At 43.1% G+C, this 15,820-nt stretch overlaps 1 protein-coding gene across 2 annotated transcripts in view; it reads right to left on the bottom strand.

Annotated features, from left to right (window-relative positions):
- Arnt2 (aryl hydrocarbon receptor nuclear translocator 2) overlaps positions 1 to 15,227 on the bottom strand; it is a 121,651-nt gene extending 106,424 nt beyond the window's left edge. For both annotated transcript variants that reach the window (XM_026388168.2, XM_077799786.1), the window contains exons 1-2: positions 15,115 to 15,227; positions 8,257 to 8,304 (exon numbers count right to left, since the gene is read on the bottom strand). In XM_026388168.2, the coding sequence (XP_026243953.2) occupies positions 8,257 to 8,304; positions 15,115 to 15,227 (161 nt within the window). The remainder of the gene's footprint in view (positions 1 to 8,256; positions 8,305 to 15,114) is intronic.
- Between the last annotated feature and the right edge of the window lie 593 nt (positions 15,228 to 15,820).

Here is a 15,820-nt window from a genome sequence, read left to right as displayed (position 1 = left end):
AGGACCCTGAGACAGGGACAGCTCCCATGCAGGACTGGCTGAGAGGAGCCACAAACACAACCTAAGTGCTTTCATTGTCTTTCTTTACCTGTGTGTCTAGGCTGAACACAAGGCTCATCCGAAACACAGGGAAAAGGAGTCTGAGAAAGCCCAGATCTTCCAAAAAGGAGGCCCAAGCCCAGAACCTCTGATAACCCTCATTCTCAAGGGTGCACATGTCCTTCATGTTTCTACAGCATCTTTCAGTTCACCAAGCACTTTCTACCTATTGCTGCATTTGATCCTCATAATGGCCATGTAAGAAAATACCTCTTCTATTTATGGAAGAGGAACTTGATGCTCAAAGAGGTACACTGACTTATGAGCACTTGAGCCAGACCTCCCCTGATTTCAACCTCTCCTCTACACAGCACTAATTGGTTCCATAGTCAGAGCTAAAATGTCTGGAGAGCAAAAGGCAAAGATATTTAAGGCTTCACGGAAGGTGCCTGGCAGCTTCCAAGGAGACACAGTTTAGGACTACTTGAAGATTCGATAAATTATTTCTTCCCCTTTGGGCAAAAATTCTAGTATTATCTGACTAATACCTCAAATCAAGGTTAATCTCTCTAGGAAAAAAAAAGAGAGAGAGAGAGAGAAAGAAAGAAATGGTAAAAACAAACAAACAAATAAACAAACAAACATGGTAAGAAAGGCATCGAATTACAAACACCAGTACTCCTCAAAGTGTTCCATGAAATAGAATAGTTCTTCATATAAAGAGAAAAAGCAATCATATTATTTGGAAAAATAAGAGACCCAGAATAGCTAAAGCAATCCCTATCAAGAAAAGTGAAGCTGGAGGCATCACAATGGCAGACTTTAAACTATACTACAGAGCTATAGTAACAAAAACGGCATGGTACTGGCACCAAAATAGACTTGTAGACCAATGGTACACAATAGAGAACTCAGAGACAAACCCACATAAATAATGTTATCTCATACTAGATAAGGGTACCAAAAACATTCACTGGAGAAAAGATAGCCTATTTAACAAATGGTGCTGGCAAAACTGGAAACCCATATGTAGCAAAATAAAATTAAACCTCTATCTCTCACCATGCACATCAACTCAAAGTGGATCAAAGACTTAGGCACTAGAACAGAAACCTTGCACCTAACAGAAGAAAAAATAGACCCAAATCTTTACCACATTGTCTAAGGATCTGACTTCCTTAACAAGACTCCTAATGCACAAGAAGTAAAATCAAGAATCAATAAATGGTATGGATTCAAATTAAAAAGGTTCTTCTCAGCAAAGGAAACAATCAATAATGTGAGGAGAGAGCCTATGGATTCTGAGAAAATCTTTACCACATGAACCTCTGATAAAGCATTAATCTCTAGGCTATACAAAGAACTCAAAAAACTTAACACCAAAAAACCCCAAATAACCCAATCAATATATGGGCTAAGGAACTAACAGACACTTGTCAGAAAAAGATACACATCAATCAACAAATATATGAAAAAATGTTCAACATCTCTAGCAGTTAGAGAAAATGCAAATCAAAACTAGTCTAAGATTTCATCACACTCCTGTCAGAATGGCAATCATCAAGAATATAGGCAACAATAAATGTTGGTGAGGATGTGGTGAAAAAGGTACACTCATACACAGCTGGTGGGACTGCAAATTGGTGTAACCACTATGGAAAGCAGTATGGAGATTCCTTAGAAAATTGGGAATGGGACCACCATTTGACCCAGCTATCCCACTCCTTGGTTTATACCCAAAGGACTTAAAATCAGCATACTATTATGACACAGCCTCATCAATGTTTACAGCAGCTCAATTCATAACAGATAGAATATGGAACCAATCTAAGTGTCCCTCAATATATGAATAGATAAAGAAAATGTGGTATATATACTCAATGGAATATTACTAAGCTTTAAAGAAGAGTGAAATTATGGCATTTGCTAGTAAATGTTTGGAGTTGAAGAATATCATGCTAAGTGAAATAAGCCAATCCCACAAAACCAAAGGCTGAATGTTTTCTCTAATATGTGGATGCTAATTCACAATAAGGTGTGGGGGGGCACTAGGGAGGAGTAGCATTGTCTTAGATTAGCAAGAGGGAAGGGATGGGAAGGGAGAGGAGAGAATGTGGGGATAGGAAAGCTAGTAGAATGAAACAGACATTATTACTGTATGGATGTATGAAACTACATGACCAATATGATTCTCAAACATGTACACTCAGAAAAATGAGAAATTATATCCCATCTATGTATTATATATTAAAGCACATAATTGGATTCTACTGTCATGTGTAACTAATTAAAACAAATTAAAATTTTTTTAAAAAAACCATGGTAAAAAGGCACAGAAATACAAATCAAACACATGAGAGCCAAACATCTCATATGAAGAAACAATTGATCCATTTTGGCTAACATTAGGGAATTACCTCCTTCTACAACATATTCCATGCCTTTGTGTCCTGACCTAAACCATCCCTAACCCACTGACCTGACATAGATACTCAAGAAATACACTGTGATTCCATTGTGCAAGTGCTACAACATACCAAGTGCCACTTGACTTATTGGCAAGACTTTTTTGACTCAGACAAACCAAGGATGGCTGGGCACTATGGCACATGCCTATAATCCCAGCTCTTCAGGAGGCTGAGAGGAGAATTGCTAGTTCCAGGACAGCCTCAACAACTTAGCAAGACCCTAAGAAACTTAGAGAGCCTGTCTCAAAAAAGGGCTGGGGATTCCGCTCAGTGGTAGAGTGTTCCTGGGTTCAATCCCCAGAAGAAAAAAAGGAGGGAAGGAGGGAAGGAAGGGAGGAAGGAAAAAGTGAGCATTTCAGTGGAAGAGGGAGAGGGCTTGTGTTGGGTGTCTGCTCTGCTGGAGCCAAAAGGGCTACACTTGATCTCTTCCTATTTTCAAGCAACCACTGTGGCCCATCCAGTATGTCCCTCCCATGATGACTGATAAGACCAAACAAAACATGGTGGATCCTTGCTGCTGCCTGATCATCCTCTGCCATCAGAAGTACTCTGAACACTTTCCACCTAGAAGTGAAAGCAGAATCCCTCTAAGCTACAATGCATAGACTGAGAATTTTCAGCATTGACAAGCCTCTTCTTTTTCTGCCAGGAAAGATCTCTGCAGGTCACACCTATCTTGCACATTTTTCCTTATCAACAGGGTTTTGGTTATCATGCCTATTAACAAAACAGGGTGGTAAATTCAGACGGAAAGATTAAATAATCAAATAGCACCAAAGCCTGTAAAGCCAGGGGAAAAAATACCCACAAGCTTAAATATGGCCACAAACCAAGGGTTTGTGCAAAATGAAAGGTTGATTTGGTGGAAATTTTCCTATAATGAATCCCTTTGCTTTCAAGTAACTTTAGAGGTCCCCTGGCTAAACCCTACAAAATATAAGAAATAATTTTGGTCTGATGCAACTGGGTGCTTCAGCATCACCAGGGAATGCCAGATGGAGATCACCTGAGAGACATCCCTTAAGGGATTAAAGAAAGGCCAGGAAGCCATCAATGAGGGCTTCAGATCCTTGGCCCTTGGAAGCCTGGAGCACTGGAGCTGAATCTGCAGTAATGGTTATAAGGAATGACTCTGAAGGCCTTTGGGGTCTTTTGAGAAAGGCAACAAAGTCTAAATGTGACAAATATCAGGGCGGTAACATACAGTGACATTAATAAAGTTTGGGGAGGGAATACTTGATAGTTCGTAAGTTATAAATCTAACATTAAGAAGATATTTGCATTAGTTATGCTTTTACTACCACCAAAGTATATCCCAGCCTTTTTTATTTTTGGTACTGAGGATTGAAACCAGGGATGCTATAAAGCTCTAAAGCACGGAGCCACATCCCCAGCCCTTTAAATTTTTTAATTTTGAGACAGGATCTCGATAAGTTGCTAGGGTCTTGCTATATTGCTTAGTGTCTCATTGAGGCTGGCCTCCAACTTGTAATCCTCCCACCAAGCCTCCTGAGTCACTGGGATGACTGCACCAAGCATCCATTCTTTCATTTTAATGAAGTATTACATACATCACATCAAGAGCCTGATGCATAACTCAGATGCTTGGTGATGGCTCTGGGATATTGGTTGGCCAACTGTGAAACAACATCCAAGAGGCCATTCTCCACGGGTGGCAGCTGATCGTGGTTACATACATGGGAAGAAATCCTGAGACTCCACAGAAAACGTTAAACCCAGACCATGAAAGCAGGAAATTGCCCCAATGGTTCAGTGCACTGGGGAGGTTTTCAGCCTCTGTGAGTGTGGGCTTGTGGTCGTGCTGGTGGGATGGGCACCTGCCTTCCTGGTAGACAGGGCCACCCTGTTTTCTCTGGAGGTTGTGGCACCACTACCAGCCGTCAGGGAGGTTCATTTTTGGAGGCTCCCTTTCTGGTGCGTAATCAGAGTTTTCCAAGAGGTGAAGAGTTCATTACCCTGTGCTGTCAGGACTGGTGAGTTGATAATGGAATGTCAGGATGTGGGTGGGGAGGCTGCTTTCTTAGGCCTGGCCTGGGAAAGCCAGCTCTGTATCTCCACTCCTTTGGCCTCTTGGGCAAAGGGCCTCCTCCTCTGAAGCTTGTGGTGTCTGTCTCTGCCACCCTTAGGGCTCTTTATCATTATCACCACTAGCTGCCCAGAGACCCCCAGCACTCCAACTGCCTCAGTGTGGGGCAGCACATGCCCCACCTTTCTGTGCTGTCACTGCCTCTTTGCCCAGAACCTTCCTTCCCCCACTCCACCAGACCTCAGCCACTTCCCACTATTTGACCACAACTTCCTCTTTTCCAGCCTTCCCAGACTCCCACTAAATTAGAACTATTCCTTGACCACATTGCCACTTGCACTTTCTGGCCACCTCCTATTTTCTCTCACATGATTAGCTCTTGCTCCTTCCTGGCTCCTGGCTTCTCCTGAATCCTCTAGAGCTGGATCTCTAGCTTAGCCTCTTCAGCTGCACTCTCTGCAACACCCCAATCACCATGTCTGCATCTATCCCTAGTACCCATCCTGCCTGACCCCAACTCCAAGACTGTGACGTCTATAGCCACTAGTGCTGGAGGGCAATAGTCCATGGTGCAGACTGGTGCCACCTAACCTCTGTGGTACATAATGTAAGGGAGTTCTGAAGTTCCTACACCTCTTTCTTCAGTTAATTTCCTTTGATTCAACCCACCCAGGGGCATCCCAAATTTTTCTTTCAGCATACTCTTGGACATTTGACCGATTTACTGCATATGGTCTCACTTCCTAATTAACCAAGGAAGTAGAAACCATCAGAATTAACTCTCTAAACTTTTGATACATCCACCAGGTTCACATTTGGCTGTCTCTGCATTTCTTTCCTCTGTCTCAAAGAATGAGTGGTCCTCTTGGTGGACCTGGAGCTATCTCTCATGTTTCCCAATCCTCTGGACCCATCTCTTCCTAGTCTCATCCAGACTCTTCCAGGATATTCTCACTCTTTCTTCTTCTCATGTAGATATGTTCATGGGCTTCCCACCCTAAAAAAAAACTTCCTCCTTGAGTCCCACACGCCCTCTTCCTTTTTTTTTACCTATATCCAACTACTCAAAAAGTCATCTCCATTCATTTTCTTATCTGACAATCAGTCGTCAGCCCACTGAAATCTGGCTTCTGTCACACCAGTCTCTGTGACTTCCAGGAGGAGGGAAACAACTAGTGCCAATAGAGCCATGTCCTGCATGTCATAACCCCAAAGGAGCAGGACACAATTCAAGCCTCAGGATGTGGTGACGGAGGCTGACAGCATTCCTGGCCCTGGGAGGTGGGATCCTGGAGTGTGTGTGTGAATGCAAGTATGTGTGTGTGCATATGCATGGGTGTGCATGTGCATGCATGGGAGACCAGGCAGCAGTGTCAGCTTCACATCTACTACTTTGTTCCATCTGAGGCTTGCTGTAATGGAAAATAGAAACACCAAACTTGCACTATTTAGCTCAAAGTGACTACTGGCCACATTTCTCAAGTAAAAAATTGAAATTGAGACACAAGGTCTGATGATAGGCAGAACACTTGAACTTGGGACCACCTTCAAGAAATGCAAGGAAAGTTGACTGTACACATGTCAGGAGATAAAAATCATGGCACAGCACTCTTCCTAGATTTGGAATCAACAAATTTCAGTGGGTACTGGCTCGTATCTCAGCCTCCATCTCTTCCAGGCCTTACCTAAGGGGTTTCTCCTGACTGACTACTAGTAGAGGAGGAGGAAACAGGAGTGGCCCCAGGGTGTGTCTCACCAGGGCCTGGGCCTGCCTCACCATGACCCACAGGAAATGGTCTGAAGCAGGCTATCATCTTCCCCTGGATAGCAGCTACTTGCAAAGTGGAGGGGGTGGAGAGTAGATTCAGTCATCTTATCAGCTCTGAGCAGTTCAGATGCACCCACAGGTGCCCCTGCTGTGTAGAGGAAGTGAACTCTGGGGTCCTAAAAACTCAGCCCTATAAGAACAACGCTATGTTGGAAGCAAATCCTGGCTTCCTGTCTTACTTTTAACATAATAGAAGAAAGGACACAGTTCCTAGAAGCCTAGGTGTAAATCCCAACTAAATTCTAATGCACTGAGTGGCTCACAGAGTTACTTAGTCCATGGCTTCTGTTTCTTAGCACTGGGGCCCAAGACAATGCACTCTTTGTCTCCAGCTCTGTTACTTCATCAGTGATACTCATCTTCAATGTTACACAAATGTTGCTCTTCATCTCCTTCCTTTTAATATTCTGAGACCCCAGAGTTATCATTTCCTGAGGTAAACATGCTGTAGAATGTAATGGCAATGGGAATTTTGACACAGAGGAATCAAAATCATTGTTTCCTTATACAGAGAGGATGTGTATGGCCAGAGTGAACTGGAGCAGGGAGATGGGTGTCCTTATTCCCAAGGCCAGCTCCTTTTCAGGAAGAAAACACCCGCTGCTGCTAGAACACAACCTAGAAAATGGAGATAAGTGCAAGCCGGGCTTCTGTCTGCACTGAGGGGTTGAAACTCATGCCTTGTTTCAACTGGAAACTCTAAGACTGTTAGTGATCGAAATGTTTTCCATTTTCTTTTTACTGTTTCACCCCAAGCAGAAACTAGGAAATGGAAAGACATGTTCTTGGAGAAGAATGTTTATGGGATAGAAAGAATTTTACTATGGACTTCAAGATTCTGGTAATCCCTGAAATGTAATGAGGCAGGCATCCCTCTCTGAGTTGTGAGAAAAATGCTAAATTCACAGCTATGACCATTTTTGGTCCTGGATAAAAGGAACCATAACCAAAAAATAACCACCACAGGGAAGAGCAAACAGGTAGTTCAGTTGACCGGGAGTCGGGGGAGAGGGGGGATGATAGAGACATCATTCTTCTCAAAACTGTTTTGAACAGCTGAGGCTGTAGACCAAATGATGGGCCACAGAAGCAGGAAAAAAGCAACCACCAAATATGGCAAGTTTTCAAGTTCACCAGCAACCAAGAATTAGGGAGGCTGGAGGCTTGGGTGACAGAGAGGAACATCAAGGCAAGACTGTCCACAATTAACCTGGGCAAAGATGGGAACTATGCTTAGAATGACAGAATGGCTGGTGCCTTCCTCTCCACACTGCCACGTTTCCTACCATGCCTCAAACAGAATACACCAAAGGGGGAAATGTGGTGCAGCAGGGCTGGGTCTGCCTTCTCCTTTGTGTACCTAACAGTTACAATACCACCTGCACCTGTGATCCAGGGTCCTTTCTACCAGGTATTCTGTATTCAGGACAGTCCCACAGAGCCCAGCACATGGCCAGTGAGTGATGGCTCTAAGGAAACCCAAACCAAGTTTTACAAGCATCTAGAACAGAGCCACCCATGTTCCTCCTTATTTTCTGTAGTAGAAAAAGAAGACTCATCATAGCAGTTCTTTTCTAAATGAACTTTAGGTCTTTTAAAAAGGAGTCAATTAAAGTTACTAGTTATTGTTCCACTAAAAAAGCAAACAGAATTAAGAACATCTAATTTAACTTCCGATCTTCTAGGCTGGGGTACAGTAAGGCTGCTGATAGCTAGCTGCCACTAGGCCAAACCCTGGCACAGAAGGAGGTATAAACAAGAAGGCCAAAGTGCAGGGAAATGGCTTTTCAATGGCAAGAGACATTAAATCCTTGTGTGCCCAGGAAGGTGACTGCTGGCTATTGGCTTCTTTAAAGAAAGTAAAATAAACTTACCTTGAAAATTTACTGGGACCTTCACCATCTTCATCATCGAAGTCCATTCTGCAAAGTGAAGGTCACAATAAACGCTGGTTACAGGCAGGGCACTGAAACTGGTAACCTGAGCTGTGGGAATGAGGGGCACTTTTTTCCTTCAGACTGCTCTCCAATGCTCCCAATCTTTTGTAAGGCTAAAAGCAATATCTCTACACAGTCATCAAAGAGCTTCAAGATAGGAAGAAGCAAAATGAAAGGTCTTGGGTGCTCAAGTATCAACTTGCCCCTGTGGAACCCCTAACAGGCCACCAAAGGGTTGACCAGGCTGGTGTTGGAAAGGGAGACATTCCTTATCTCCCTTTGGGGAAACCTTTGGGGAAACCTCCTCCCCTCCATGTCTTTCATTCCACCTTGTCACTTCCTTTTTTTTTACTTGTTTATTTTATGGTATGTTAACAGACTGAAAAAGCTCAAGGGGTTTTGAAAATAGAAAGTTTTAAGGGTGATAAAAAGATTAACAGAAAAGGAGACAAATAGTAATTGTGCTGCTTGAAACCTGGTAGGTCTTGAGACATGGTAAGACTTGGTGGAAAGCTCAATCAAGGCCACTGTCCTGTTAAGTCCAAAGTCTAACAAATGGCTGTTAAGGGGAAAATGGTCATGTGAGGCCTGAATTAACTCAAATTGACTGTCTGCTTATTGTAACTCACCACATAATTACTGGGATTCCCTCTTTACTGGGCTTCACAACATACATAAAACAAAGTCTTGATGGATACTTGCTTGACTAATACCCCAAATGCCCCTTTGAGACACCTGGGTAAAACATGTTCTCCTCCTGTTCTTAGTAGGCCTGATTGATGGGGCACTGTTTTGCTGCTGGAATCCAAGCAAAGGGCGGCCATCCTATCTGACAGCCAGGACTGGAAAATTCCTTGTCAGAACAGCTCATTGTAAGATTGAGGTGTGTGCTAAAAGACCACAACCACAGATGCCAGAGCTGCTGGCCCCACAGAAGCATGACCATACCTCCCTGAGTCTAAAAGCCCAGAGTAGCCAATGGGTGACTTGGGGATAGCACAGGACAGTCAGGCCAAGTTGCAGAGAAAGAGCCATCCTTGCACAAGCACACCCCAGGAGAGCCCCCCCACCCCCGCCATGAGACAAATCGTACTCTCTGTGCTATAAAAAATCGTTTGTTTTTTTTTTTTTTTTTTTAATGTCCAGGGCAGTCAGAGTTCTAATCTGGGCATCATTTTGTTCAGAATCAACTGATTTGATCCTCTGCCAATTTGGAATCCCTGTCTCAGACCCAAGAGCTATCCTAACTGCTAAGAATAAAAGAACAAAAGGAGTTAGATAATTGTAAAAATGACAGTAGTAACAGGAAAAAAAAAAAAAAAAAAAAAAAAAACACTGCAAAAAGAGAAGGAGGTGAACAAGAAAAGTGATACAAAATAGTACAGGTAAAAGACCACATACACACCACCAGGGGGCCAGACACACACACTCCCTACAAAGCAGTTTGGGAAGCCAGGTGCTAGGCATTGGCTTCAGTTGTCTAGATTGTAGACAAATGAGAGCTGAATGCATGAATTTCTAAATGAAGCAAAGCCATCAATATTCTTCATAACTGGTAAGCCATCATCTCACCTTTCAGAAAATTAAATCTGGGAGACAACCACCAAGAATACTGAAACCAAATCCACAGGACATTTTACTGAGCCACAGGGCCACACTGCCACCCAGTGTTCATAATGGGGAAGAGCAATTTTGCTGCCCACATCAAAAACATCAGCATTAAGGGGCTCAGGGCAGGGGCAGGGGATGGGGTGGGTGGGTGGTGGAAAGTAGCACTTTCAAAACTCTAAAGAACTCATGCAAGTATTTAATAAAACCTCAAGTTATCTTTAAAATTCCTTTTGGCTTAAGTTGATATGAATGTGATCTTCAGGCTCTGCATAATGCAATGTATTTGGCAGTCCTCCCTGCTCAGGCTACAGATCTTTGGGATATTTAGAGTGATCAAATATTTTGATTTTCCAGGAATTCATGGGATTCAGACTTCAGTGATAAAACTGAAAGAGTTCTGGGACAATGAGGATGACCGGTCACCTCATTTTAGCAAAGACAGTCCTATTCTTTTCTTGATCTTCCAGGAAGCAGACATGGCAAGTGAACTGTGTGGGTCCCAGCTTGGCCAAGCTGGCTGGGGCTCAATCAAGCAGAGGGGATAAGAGAGAAAGAGATGGACCTAGGAGGGCACAGTGGTGCATACTTGTAACCCCAGTGACTCAGGGGGCTGAGTAAGGAAGACTGCAAGTTCGAGACCAGACTGGGCACCTAAGGAGACCCTGTCTCAAAATAAATATTAAAAAGAGCTGGGAATGGAGCTGAGTAGAAAATAATCCCTGGGTTCAAACCCAGTATCAAATTTAAAAACAACAACAACAACAACAACAAGAAAAACACAGAAAAGAAAGAAAAAGAACAAGGAAAATAAAATGGAATGGCCCTGATCTGGGCCCTGGAGTTTTCTGAAGTCCACTGGGAACTTGGGAACCAGGATTTGCCTATGAAAAATTAGAAACCAAGAAACTGTGTCTCCTACCTGTGCATGTATGCAATCACAGTGTGCAGCAATCAGATTTAGGAATTTAGAAAAGTGTAAAGATGGAGATCCAACACAGAGATAAATTCAGACCCATATGATCATTCAAATTCTCAGGAAAATTCACCCTACCTGAAACAGTATTACCTGCTTATCGGCAACACAGACAAAACATTGCAACCATCCTAAGGACACAAAGGGTCTCTCAGAGCAACACTTGCTGGTATCTTCTGTCACCACTTCCAATTCTCTACTTTAAATATAACTACAATAAACTACACTTATTTCTTCTGCTATAAAAAGCCTAAGTAAATCATCCTTTGTTTTATGTCTTTTTTCCTCTCTATTGTACTGAAGCATCTGGATAATAAAAGAGAGAAATCAAAATATGACTTTTAAGCCCTATTGTATTCACTTTAAAGAGTTCAACACAATGAGTGGAGGATATGAGTATTCAAAAGGTGAGCTGAAGATGTACCTGACTTCACTTCCCTGTCAAGGAGCCTAAATTCTTATCTCCATAACAAGCCAGGATATCACTTCTGAATATGCCATTAATTAGGAGGGAGTGATGTGAATCTCCCTCCTTAACTGGGGCTGTGTAATAATAATGCATCATCCAATATGAGTCATCAAATAGAATTCACTTACGTTCTAATGAGAAAGATAAAAGGTCATGTCAATAGGAGTGCTTCAACAGTAGTAGCAAAGGAGCATCCCGGGCCAGCCCAAAGATCCTGCTACAGACAGGTGCTAGAAAACACTCTACAATAGTAATGCTGGTGTATAAGTGCTAACCAAGTGACACAACTGCCTATGTAAACATGCCTTTAATTTGAACACATTTTCATAGCTCACGGGGTTATTCAGGAGACCTTGGTGTATTGGCTGGATGCAATATGAATAATTTTCCTTCAGTATTGATATTTTAGAAGCCTAACACTGGATTCCAACACAGAGAGACAGGACTGATATTCTCTGCTCTCAACTTCCACACTCCATCCCCATCAATGTCTAGCCTGGGCATAGGCACAGACCCTTACCCAATCATGGCTGCTCCCCCTAATATTAGAAACACTGCCTCTGCTCTGCTAAAGTCCCTGCTCCTGGCCATCCTCTCTGAGATCAGGGAGGTCACTGCAGAAATTCATTTCAGGTAACCAATTTCAGCTCATCTCTCCCACTAATGTGCAACCACACTAGAAGGAATCTGAAATTTCTGAAACTTCACCCTGTGTCCCAACTTCCAGGACAGCATCCAGCCTGCTGGGACACTTCCTATGCAGGGCTGTCAGGGAAGCAGAAGAAAGTTCATCCAGGAAGGACCCACAGTGCTGGCCTAGCCATGCAGCGAGGAAGGTCCATAACCCTCAAATCATCAGTTCCACTTGGCTGCAAGACTGAGATATAGTGGGCTGGGTGATTCTCCTGAAAATTTGTTACATTTCTTTCAACCAGAGTAATCAGGTCAGAGTGGGAGATCTCATAAGGATCTCTCCCATCACCTCCATTTCTCTTTCTTCTTCTCCCTCTCTCCCTGTACCTCTCCAAGTGTGTTCCACAATCTCAGGGAGAGGAAGACGCCAGTGATAGGGAGAGTAGTAACAAATGTGGACCTTAGAGCAGAGCCCCGCTGTGGCATCATCTGCTTTTTGATGAATGTGGCTTCTACCTGGATCTCCTTTGCACTGAGCTAATAAGTGGGTTTGGTTGAAGGGATTGTTATCAAAGCTTCCACAGCCATGGTGGCTTCAATTACAGAATTTCAACAAAACATGTATAAAAATGTCAGATGCAAGAATTACTATGGAAACAGCTCTATAAAAACAGAGGTTCCTTTGCTAAAACACAGGATAAATCACTAAATCCTGGAGGCTTAGCAAATGGAATGAATCTTCGTTTGCTTGCTCTTTCAATCTGATGGGGAGGAAGAAGGACCCTAAAAATGAGGACAACATTGGACAGGCTCTAGGGGAAGGTTAAGTTGCCTTTAAGGGGCTGTGCTCCCTCCTTGCCACTGGATGTGGTATCAGCAGGTGCTCCCGTCCTCTTCAGACTCTTGATTCTTCTCTTGATGGTGTGTGTGTGTGTGTGTGTGTGTGTGTACACATGCACCTAAGAGAGAAGGAGAGAGAGACCCAGAAGGAAAAGGGACAGCTCTGAGGAATTCTTTAAAAATGGGACTGAGTCCCTGGTCAAATCATTAGCCCAGGGAACAACCAGAAATCAGGGTATGGATGCTGGACTCAGGTCAGGATCGTGGAGGCCCAGGAGGAACACAGCCTTGGCTTATTTCAGCCCAGTCCCGGAAGGAGCTGGCAGAAAGTCCCAGCAGAGGGAGGCTCAAAGACACCCTCCCACCCTCAAGCACAGAGAGGGCTCTTAGTCCTGAAAATATTGGGTTGCACCAGAGCATCTTGGCCTAGACTTGGGCCTGACCCGGCCTACTTCCTTCAACAGAGTCCTGAGCTAGCCTTTTCTAAAAAAGGACTTGGGTGATGGATAAAGCTTTGTCTATAGAATGCAGTTAGAGCACATAAACATTTAAAATAATTTTTATAAGACCTGGTGTTTTTTAAAAATCAATTAAAAATCTATATAATTGGGGCTGTGTTTGTGGCTCAGCAGTAGCACACTGGCCTGAAATGTATGAGGCACTGCATTTGATTCTCAGCACTGCATATAAATAAATTAAAAATAAATAAATAAATGTCTGTCAACAACTAAAAAATAAATTTATATGATCTATATACTGATACCACACATGCACATTCTTTTAGCAACCCAGACTCTGCTGAGCTTAGCACCTTGTTAGCAAGAATGGCTGGTTAAAATAGGAAGGTTGCTTTGCAGTGAGCCCCAGAGGCAAGCCACATCATTTATTACAGAGCTGATCTGAGGAGTTTTGCCTAGGGGCACCAACATTTCTCATCCCAGCTCTGCAAGTCCCTCTGCCAAAATAACGAAACTGAAAATGCAAAACTGGCTACATCAGCACCAAAAATGAGCATGCTAAAGCAAGGTGAAGGCAGCCTAAGCTCTGAGCTCCAGTTCTTAGTACTTTAAACCTTCTTAACAATCATGAAAATCTCGGGCCCCATCTTCAGACTATACCACACACACAATAATCTATTTTACATTCTGAAATTATAGAGCTGAATATCTTTTTCTTCTTAGGCCCACTCAATCCCAGATGCTAATACACATCTATCTCTTGTCTCTGTCCCCTTTAAGAATCACACTGGTTTAAAGGAAACTCTCAGAATTAAATTATATCCCATCTGATTCAAATGTATGATATGTCAAGGTCATTGTACTGTCATGTGTAACTAATTAAAACAAAAAATTTTTAAAAATTAATTATAAAATTTTAAAAAATGCTGGACCATTAAAAAATAGGTCCACCCCATAGGTGTTGGGCTGTCAGAATCATGTTCTGCAGTAACAGTACAGTTGCTTTCCAGGAGAGCCCATGTATTACCAGAAGTTGCATTAAAAGTAAAAGTTGCTTTGACTTTGTGAGAAACCTTGTTGGTCAAATATTTCACTGAAAATAAAATAGATTTGGTGCTGGAAAGGAGTTAAGTGATAACTGAGTCTGAAATGTCAGTAAAGTTTTACCTATAGGGTTGTGGTTGGTTGTTTGCTCTAATTCAGTATGAGTAGTTGCAGTTTTGATCCTATCTGCTCAAAAGTGCTGGTCTTTCTGTCTCTCAGAACTAGCATAGTTAATAGCACTATTATTGTTATCAACTTTATTAGCCAGTAATAGCATGTGATTCAAGCTGTCTGGACTTCAGACACAGGCTTTAGCCCGTTATTTTGAAAGGAATTCTGTACATTGCCCACAGATGGGCAGCCAGAGAAAATGATGGAGGGCTCCAGGTGATCCTTTGCAGCCCATAGGGCCTGGAACTCAGCTAACAAATCAAGCCTTAGAGCTTGCGGGGTGGGTGGGTGGGGGGACTTGTGGTGGTGAAGAGCAAGCCTCCTTTGAGAGATGACCTGAAGAAGTCCCAAGCAGGGTCACTAAGCACATTCCCACCACAAGGATAAGCAAACAGAAGTCCCCAGCTGGGTGCCAAGGCCCAAAACACTTAGAAGCAAATCATGTGCATATTTAGGAATCTTGCAAAATCTAAACAGGATGTGAGCTGCTGAGTTCTTATTCTACAGGAGGGGAAAAAACAATACTTTCCCAACAGGTCAAGATCATTGCTCAACATTTATTATGTCCAATTCCTGGAAATGCGGAGGCTGCTTACCCAGAACGCCGCTTTCCTCCACGGGCAGGCATGGCTCCTGCCATCCTCACCTGTCCAGTGGCCGCCATTGGGGCAACAGGCAATGTCACCGATCCAGGTATGTCTGAAGCCATTTCTAAAATTCAACAAAGACAAGAGGTTTTTGTCAACTCCAGGAAAACCCAGTATCAAGCAAGAAAAGCTGCCGAAAATTCCCAGCAGTACCACCTGGAAGACAGTTCAGGAGCCGGGTGCTGCAGTCACTCTACCCATCACAACTTATGTGACTCAGTGAGTCCTTCCTCCCTGTCTGGGTTCTGCTTTTTCCCCCTGGGCTGTACTCTCAAACAGTACTTGAATCAGTCATACAAGTGCTGGCAAGGATGCGGGGAAAAAAGGTACACTCATACACTGCTGGTGGGACTGCAAATTGGTGCAGCTAATTTGGAAAGCAGTATGGAGATTCCTTGGAAAACTGGGAATGGAACCACCATTTGACCCAGCTATTCCTCTTCACAGACTACACTCAAAAGACCTAAAAACGGCATACTACAGGGACACAGCCACATCAATGTTTATAGCAGCACAATTCACATAGCTAGACTGTGGAGCCAACCTAGATGTCCTTCAATGGATGAATGGATAAAAAAAATGTGGCATTTATACATAATGGAATATTACTCAGCAGTAAAAAGTAACAAGATCATAACATTTGCAGGGAAATGGA

The sequence above is a fragment of the Urocitellus parryii genome, chromosome 6, assembly GCF_045843805.1.
Source record: "Urocitellus parryii isolate mUroPar1 chromosome 6, mUroPar1.hap1, whole genome shotgun sequence".
Lineage (NCBI taxonomy): Eukaryota > Metazoa > Chordata > Mammalia > Rodentia > Sciuridae > Urocitellus > Urocitellus parryii.
Note: the sequence above shows the minus strand (reverse complement) of the source record. Positions and strands in the feature narration are given on the sequence as shown.